Source organism: Nansenia antarctica (genome assembly GCF_963989245.1).
Source record: "Nansenia antarctica genome assembly, chromosome: 19".
In the NCBI taxonomy this organism is placed as follows: domain Eukaryota; kingdom Metazoa; phylum Chordata; class Actinopteri; order Argentiniformes; family Microstomatidae; genus Nansenia; species Nansenia antarctica.
The window spans coordinates 19,001,137-19,009,789 of NC_137692.1; the positions used below are offsets into that span (position 1 = coordinate 19,001,137).

Sequence of the window (8,653 nt, forward strand, 5' to 3'; positions counted from 1 at the left end):
TCTCTCTCTCTCTCACTCTATTTCTCTCTCCCTCTCTCACTCTCTCTCTCTCACTCTCTCTCTCTCACTCTCTCACTCTCACACTCTCTCACACTCTCTCACTCTCTCACTCACACTCTCACCCTCTATCTCTTACACTCTCACTCTCCTTCTCTTGCTCTCTCTCTCCTCCTGTCTCTCCCTCCTTTTCTCCCCCCCCCTCTCCCCCCTCCCACCTCTCTCCACAGACGAGGTAACTGGATCGCTCTGAAGATGAAGAAGTTGATCAAGCCTAAGAGCAGAGAGAGGATGCGTTCCCTGACGTTGACCCCCACCAGGTCCGAGTCTAGCGAGGGCTTCCTCGGCCTCCCCCTGGACAGTCAGGACAGCTCCTCCATCGGCTCCGGGTCCAACTCCCTGGACGACACGCTCACACACAAGAGGAGCAGCAGTAAGTATTGGACTTTCAGGCCCTAGAGAACACACCCGTATCTATTAAAACCCAAAAGCACAACCTAGTTCGAATGATTTTAGATGTGTTTCATTGACCCTTTATGTACCAGGTAAGACCCGTTGAGGTTGTAAACCTCTTTTGAGAGGTCGACCTGGCAAGAAGGCAACACAGAGAATGTGTTGACATGTTAACACCGGTGCCCTGGATAACTTCCCAATCTGGCCCTTGGTACTATCATGGCCTTGGTACTATCATGGCCACCCCCCCTGCTTTCAATTGGCTCGTTCATCCCCTCTCCTCTCCCCTTGCGACTGTTCCCCAGGTCGTTGCTGCAAATGCGAATACATCAACGTACCTAGTAACATAAAGGTAAAAAAACAAGGACACAGTGGCCAAGACACAGACAGGCCTGGTTGATCACATACATGCTGAGTTAGGAGAAATAAAGACGTACTCAGTCAGTCATGAGAAGCACATGTAGGTCACATGATATAAGACATGCTGACAGGACAGAGAGCGGTGCACCCTCCCACGTACCAGCTCGGTCAGTCACAGTACACGCTGACACAGGCCAACGTTGGGCCATCTTATGTAATATCTCTCATGTCTAGACCATCACAAGTATCTAGGTGAAGAGACAGGGTCTGCCGAAGCTTCTCATCGCTGCGTGTGTGTGTGTGTGTGTTTGCGCGCGAACGTGCAAGCGTGTATGAATACTCGTGGCGTTTGCGGGTGCGTGCGCGTACAGGCTTAACGTTGTGCTTGTTTTTCTCTCTCTGTGCGAAAGGGCGGCGAGCGCAGAACGCCCCAGAGCAGGGCTCTTCGAATGGTACGCTGCGTAGGGGAGGGGGAGGGGGAGGGGTTAGGGGCGGGGTTTGTAGCCGAGCTGTCCTGTCACTCAGGGCATGACAACATGTCATCACTCATCACTTCAATGTCCATATCTATTAAAAGGTGCAATAGATTGTAGGTCACCTGCTGCTCAATTCAGCTGAAGCTCAGAAACACTATGAACATGTTGCTATTCCAAACAGAAGCTTCTGGAACATAATGGGTGGAGACCCTTCATTTGAAGGGCAAAATAGAAGAATAGCACTGTAGATGCTGAAAGAAGCTCTACTGTCTGTAGCATCACACACACACACACACACACACACACACACACACACACACACACACACACACACACACACACACACACACACACAGCTCTGCAGGAACTTACAACAGTCACTGTATTTCATTTTCTCTTTTGGAAGCTCTGGAAAAAAGACCACAGTAATCTAATAATCTTTCAGAACCTCCCGTGTCTTCCCTGCGGACAGTCTTCACTGCTGTGAAGTTACCCCATTTTTACTCTCCTAATTGCACCCTTTAATATACTCCACCATGTGTGTGTGTGTGTGTGTGTGTGTGTGTCCTGTGTGTGTCCCTTGTGTAGAGTGTGTCTACAGTGTGTCAACCGTCTTCACACCCATCCCACTGAGGTCTCTGTGTCTGGTTGTTTTGCCTAAAATTGTGTGAATAAGACTGCAAGTTAGTGGCCAATACGGCCCTCTTTGTGTCTGTGTGTACTATGTATGTGTGTGTGTGTGTGTGTGTGTGTGTTCACATGCGTGCGTGTGAACGTACAGTACGTCTGTGTGTGTGTCAGTGTCGACAGCACACAGGTAGTGTGTGTGTGTTATTGTCGTGTGTCTTTGTTTCTCTGTCCCTGTCTGTCGAGCCTTCAGGACTGTTGTGTTCTTCTGGTTCTCCTCCCCCTGTTCTCATTGTTAACAACATCCATCTGTTTCTTCCCTCCTCTCTCTTCTCCTCCCTCCCTCCCTGACTCCCTCCCTCCATCTCTTCCTGGGCGGGTGTTTCTGACCCACCCTCTCCTCTCCTCTCTCTTCCTGTCCTCTGCTTTTGGCTGGTCACGTGACAGCTCTGAAAAGGTTGCCCTTTTTGAGGAACAGATCCAAGGAGAAAGACCGAGCGAAGGCCGTCTACCGCCGGTCCATGTGTAAGACCTCCGGCTACCCCCCCTGGTTCCTCCCCTCCACCTCCTCCTCCCTCCTTCCTGCTACACCTCCTCCGGCCTGCACCCGCCTCAGTTGCTTCGCCGGTCTTACTAACCCTGTTCTCTTGTTAGCTCGTAGCGTTTCTCTCTCTTTTCTCTCTAAACAGTAGTAGCATTAGACTAGTAGTGTGCCGTCTAATCGAAGGTCACACACAGGCCTATAACTAATTCTGTATTCATTGATACTAGTTATCATATTGATAGTTTAATAACTCATTGTTGTGTTTGATGGAGGTGATTTTGTTGTTGTTGTTGTTGTTTACTTTTAATGTAATGAAACACAAGCGCTTAAGAATGTAGATGATTAAAGTACTCACGCCGTTCAGACACGAACGTAATACTGATACCGGAGGTCATGTGACTGTGACTTGTGGTGGTGTTCTGTGAACTGTTGTGGTTCTTTAACTGTAGTTTGTTTGTGGTTATTAGTCTGTAGTTGTGGTATCTGTAGCTGAGCTCTAGGTGTAGTCTAGATTTAGTCCGTCTGTGACAGTGCAACGGGGAGGTACTGTATGCCATTCCATTACACTGTACAGTGTGGGGGGTGTGTGTGTGTGTGTGTGTGGAGGGGGGGTGGGGTGGGTGTGAGAGTGTGTGTGGCCTCATCGCCGTCCGTGGCGTGAGCTGCATCTCTGCCTCTCCTCTCACTGCAACGTTGCAGGCATGACTAATCGAGCACCGACTGCTCTACTCTCTCCTTCCCCACTCACCACGTAGGACTTGAAATGGAGCCGTTTTTCTAGTGCCTTTTTATTCTTGATGTTTCCTTTCTTTCTTTCTATCTCTCTCTCTCTCTCTTCTCTCTGTCTCTCTCTCTCTCTGTCTCTCTCTCTCTCTCTCTGTCTCTCTCTCTCTGTCTCTGTCTCTCTCTCTCTCTCTCTCTCTCTCTCTACTTCTCTTCTATCGTCTCTGTGTCGTCCTCTTCAGTCGGCTGCCTGTCAGCCCGTGTGCATGCTGCCATGCTGACATGGGCCTGCTGCCTCTCTGACCGTAGCTGTGGTCTGTGTTCCCTGAATGCTGCCGCCGGTCCTATGCAGCTCTGCATGCCCCACGTTTCCTACTTGGCTTACCTCTCCACCCTCCCTGTGCCCCACCCTCACCCAGGGTCTGGTGCTGGGGCCTCCTGCCCTTAAACAGCAGGGCTGGGTTGGCTGGGTTGGGGTTAATCAATCCAACTTTCAGTTCATTCAATGCCACAACTGAATGGAAATTCAATTAATGAATTCGGAGAAAAATAAATCCTCATAGAAAAAACAATGGGTGATTTTCTCAATTCAGAAATTGAGAATTTCAATTCACTTCTTTGGCATTGGGTGAATTTGAATTTAGAATGATGGACCCCAATCCTGGCGGCGGAGTCTTTGCTAACTTATCCCCCCCCCCCCCCCCCCCACTCCCTCCCTCCCTCCCTCCCCAGCCATGAATGACCTGCTCCAGACCATGGCGTTGGCGGGCGGCCAGTGGGCGGGCAGCAGTGAGAACCTGGGGGGTCCGGAGGAGGGGGACGGGACGGCCACCAGCACACAGCAGCGGATGAAAGAGCTGGGCTCCATGGCCTACTCTACCAACGCCATCAACTACGCCACCCTCACTCTGCCTAAACAGAGGGCCAAGCAGAGGCTGAAGGTCAAAGGTGAGAGCCTTGGACTGTGTGTGTGTGTGTGTGTGTGTGTGTGTGTGTGTGTGTGTGTGAGAGACAGAGAGAACGAGAGAGGTTGAGAGAGAGTAAAAAAAGGAACAAAGCAAGAGAGCCCTATGAACGTTTTTTATTGTGGTTTCTTTCTTTCATCATAGCTGTCGGTTTTGTTTGAATACGTCTCTCTCTCCCTTCTCTCTTTCTCTCCTCCAGAAAACCTGTCTTGTGAGGACGTCCAAGGGTCATCAGACGACCACGCCGGTGTCAGAGGTCAAGGTAAGGGCCGTCGACCTGCAGGACAAGGCACTTCCATTACCGTCTCATTGAATAACAGGGCCGTCAACCAAATGCTGGCAATGTAACATCAAAAACTGCTGTGTATTGAAACCATCCTAAAGTCAATCTGTTGTTACATAATAATGTTGTACCATTACGGTGTGCAGTAGTTGGCTCATTAAACCCCCGACATACCAGTGTGTTTCCATTAGAGATCAGGCTACATTTAGCATGCTACCATTAACCGTCAACTCATTCTCACAAATTGCATCTGTCGTGTCTGTTACAGTAAGTCAGCCTAGCGAAGGGACAGTAGCAGCACTAAAGCATGTCCTTTAACAGAGATACCGGGCCTGTCCAGTCCATTCTCTCTCTCACTAGCACATGGTCATACCAAGTCAATATCAACAGAAGGAACTTCAAGGCCTATTTCTTCAACTTGCTTACCTGAATTCTCATAACAGTATGGCCGACAACAAAACGGACCTCTTATAGTTAAAAGCCCATTTATGGCTCAGTTGAACTGCAGCCACTAGAAAAAGGTGTTGGAGCCAGTCTATAGGCTGTAGTGTGTGGGTGTGTGTGTCTGTGTCTGTGTCTGTCTGTGTCTGTCTGTGCGTGTGTGTGAAGAGGACATTGACTCAGGTGTGTGTGTGTGTGTGTGTGTGTGTGTGTGTGCGCGTGTGTGTGTGTGTGCGCGTGTGTGTGCGCGTGTGTGTGTGTGTGCGCGTGTGTGTGATACTGGGCCAGGCCTGCAGGTCTTTAGCAGTCCTCCTGTGGCTACTATGTGCAGAGTCCCCTGTAGCATCTGTTGTAAGTTCACTGACTCACCTCTCTGTCTGTCTGTCTGTCGGCCTCCACTAAGATCACTATGCCTCGATTTCACAAGTTGTCACACAGCAGCATAATCATTCTCAGAGCTGCTGGGACTTGAGGTGTGTCTGATTGACTTGGGAGCACATTTGGTACTACTACTTGGTTCTACTGTGTGCACCACACGTTCGGCCTCTTCTCTCCTGGGTTAAATCACTACCCTGCCCCCTCCACCCCCCTCAAAGACCTAAGCCCCTCCCCCAATCTTTTCACAAGGGCCCCTCCCCCTCCCCTCCGTCTCTCCACACAATCAGGTTTGGGTCTAATCCTTCCATGTGACTCCTTTACTTTAAGGTTGCATTGCATGTCACCCCCTCAACCACCCCGTTTGTGATTGGGCGTGTTGGGGCGTTACCGTGGCAGCATGCCACCTTGGCTCCTGCCTGCCCCGTCTGCATGGAACCATCTGTTGTCCCTGCGTGTCCTGTGTTTCTCTCACGCTGTTTGTGCTGTGCCCTCTCTCTCTCTCTTCTCCCCCTCTCCTTCCCCTCCCTCTCTCCTCTCCCTCCCTTCTCCTCCCTCTCTCCTCTCCCCCCTCTCATCTCCTCTCCCTCCCTTCTCCTCACCTCCCCCTCTTATTTTCTCTCCCTCTCCTCTCTCTCTCATCCCCCTTTCCCTGTCCCTGTCCCCAGCCTCCAGACCCTCCAGTCTCCATAGCAACAAGACCAACGCCAGTAGTAATAGCAATAATAACTCTCATTCGTCTCCACTGGAGGCCAAAGGTATGCTACCTCTGCCCCCCTTCTCTATCTCTCCTCTCCACCCTCCCCCTCTGCCCCCCCCCTCCCTCCTTGTCTTCATCTCCCCTCCCCTCGTCTCCCTCTGACCCCCCTCTCCCTCTGACCCCCCCCCCCTCCTCTCCTGGTGCTCCCTCTGCCCCCTCCCTCTCACTCTCTCTCTCTCTCTCTCTCTCTCTCTCTCTCTCTCTCTCTCCTATGTTCCTACTGTACCTGTACCCCCCCCCCCCCTTTCTTCCATGCTACCACCCACACCTTCCAACATCCCCTCCCTCTCCTACCTACTATAGCCTGCCTCCTCCTTTGTGTTCCTCTCTGACTCACACACACACACACACACACACACACACTGTGAATTAAAGTTACATCCAGTCATTCGTTTGATTTTGCCTCGTCACACCAAAACATGCCGTTTCAATCGGTTATGTCGGTTAATAACCAGGTCACAGAACTACAATGTTTGTTCTCAGATGTACTGGTGCTTAGTAGTGTTGGTACCGGGGGGTTGTAGCTATGTTCTAACTGTGGAGGTGAGTTGTGTCCTGAGCTGTGTGCGTCCTGCGGGTTGTGTGTTTTTTTAACAGGCACGTTGAACGGCAGCCTCAGCAGGCCCCACAGCGAGAGCAGCGGAGAGTTCAGCCTCAGTCTGGACCAGGAGGTGTGGTCTAGTGGCAGCAGCCCCGTCCAACAGCCCCTGTCCCACCAGCAGCACCCCTCCCAGCGCTCCTCCCACCAGAGCCCCCTCCAGCTGAGGAGGAGCCAGGAGCCCCCGGGGGGACCCACCACCTCCGCCACCAAGAAGAAGCCAGGCTCCCCGGGCAGCGAGGTGGTCTCTCTGCAGGAGTTCCTGGAGGAGAGCATCGACCCCGACGAGGTGACTAGGACACTAGCGACACGCCGCTGTTAGCACACAGCCATTTAACTGACAACTCGTTTCGTCCGTTTGTGTTTCCATCCGTAGGTTTCAGATGTGTTGTTGATCAAGTCATAAGAAGTAGTTGTTACTCCCAATCAGTTCTACTGTGAAGCACAGCTCAGATTTCATTATTTAATAACAGATATTTAATACAGATATCGACCCATGTTTTTCTATTCTATTTGTTATGGTGGTTTTCTAGAGGCGAGGGGACAGGTGGGGGGGTCATGGTGTGGTAACATTGATGCCTCCTCTGTTTTTACTTTGACAACACTTGAAACAGTCTTTTTTTGGTCAAGTCAAGTGTTGGTCACGTTGGTAACGTGGACGTGTTCTCCTCCTCTAGTCTGGCAGCCAGGAGAACCTGACCGTGGACTCGCCCCGCCTCTCCGCGGCCACTGAGCACGTGCAGAGAAGCTCCACCTCTTCCGGCGCCCCCAAGGGGCGGGGCATCCTGCGCTCGGCCAGCGGGAGGGCGGCGCCCGTCACCTCCGACAGCCGGCCCCCGAGGTCGACCGGAGGCCAACCGGGACGTCCGACCCTGCGCAAGGCGGAGAGCACGCGGGTGAAGGGTTCGGTCCAGCCGCGCCTCTCCGCCCAGGGCCGAGCCACGTCCGTGTCCGAGCGTCTGGACTCCTCCTCCTCCACCTCCTCCACCCTGCCCCGGGCCAGTAGCGTCATCTCCACGGCCGAGGGCTCCACGCGTCGGACCAGCATCCACGACATGCTGTCTAAAGACATCCGCCAGCCCGTGTCTGTCGACCCCTCGCCCTCCTCCTCCTCTAAGGCTCGCTCCAACACCACACCCAGTGAGTACCCCTCCTCCACCACCACCGCCACCGCCACCAGCACCATCCCCCCATCCCAGTCCCCTCAGCCTAGCCCCCCCGCCGCGCCCCCGGTTCCTCTGCCCAAGTCAGTCAGCCTGCCCTGCAGTAGGGCGGAGGCGGACCTGTCCAGTCTGGAGTCTTTCTTTGGCTCCTCCTTCACGGTAGAGTCAGTGTTCATGGACTCCATCTTCAGTGAGCCCTCCTTCGCGGGCGGTGTAGGGGCCAAGAACCACGCCTTCCTCTCCCTCAACCCCTCCCTGGTCAGTAACATCAGTGGCCCCCCAGGGAAAACAACACCCCCCCAGCCCCAACCCCGGCCCACCCCTACCGAAAATGAAAATGCCCACAACCAATCAAACGGGCCAAAGCCTGACCCTGACCAGAATGAAGATAAAGAGGGTATTGTTACTAATCATGTGATCGATGCTGACCAATCCCCTCCACTTAGCCAAGAGGACAACCTATCACTGTGGTATGAATATGGTTGTGTGTGAATGTGAGGCTCCGGCCCGGGCGGATCTGGTGATCTGACCTGGGACCTGTATAAAGACCTGGGACAGCTGGGAGAATGACCCCCTCCTCTGCATGCTTGTTATGTTATCAAAGCACTATCATGCTATTATGTTGCTTGTTATGCTTTGTTTCTTTCTTTACATGGATGTTTATCACCTGTTTCTCCTTCCTTGGTTTTGATTCATTCTCCCCTCTTGTCTTGTGGAAGTTGGGTTCTCTGGATGTCCTGCTAAACACAGGTTCATATTCACCACTCGAAAACTCTTGTTGTCTAGCTGACAACACGAGACTATTATCTGCATTAGTGGGCTCTTAAATAGCTGGTTTCAGTTGTAAAAACCACATTTTAAGATTACATCCATCTTAACCCTTTATGG

The 8,653-nt window shown here is 52.2% G+C and overlaps 1 protein-coding gene across 1 annotated transcript in view; it reads left to right on the plus strand.

Annotated features, from left to right (window-relative positions):
* Positions 1-8,257, plus strand: part of LOC308174199 (girdin-like) — a gene marked incomplete at both ends in the record, with an annotated part of 79,067 nt that extends 70,810 nt beyond the window's left edge. Inside the window, 7 exons of the mRNA XM_080549281.1 lie at positions 228-430; positions 2,361-2,438; positions 3,913-4,128; positions 4,345-4,407; positions 5,913-6,002; positions 6,602-6,891; positions 7,280-8,257. Coding sequence (XP_080405407.1) covers positions 228-430; positions 2,361-2,438; positions 3,913-4,128; positions 4,345-4,407; positions 5,913-6,002; positions 6,602-6,891; positions 7,280-8,257 — 1,918 coding nt within the window. The remainder of the gene's footprint in view (positions 1-227; positions 431-2,360; positions 2,439-3,912; positions 4,129-4,344; positions 4,408-5,912; positions 6,003-6,601; positions 6,892-7,279) is intronic.
* Between the last annotated feature and the right edge of the window lie 396 nt (positions 8,258-8,653).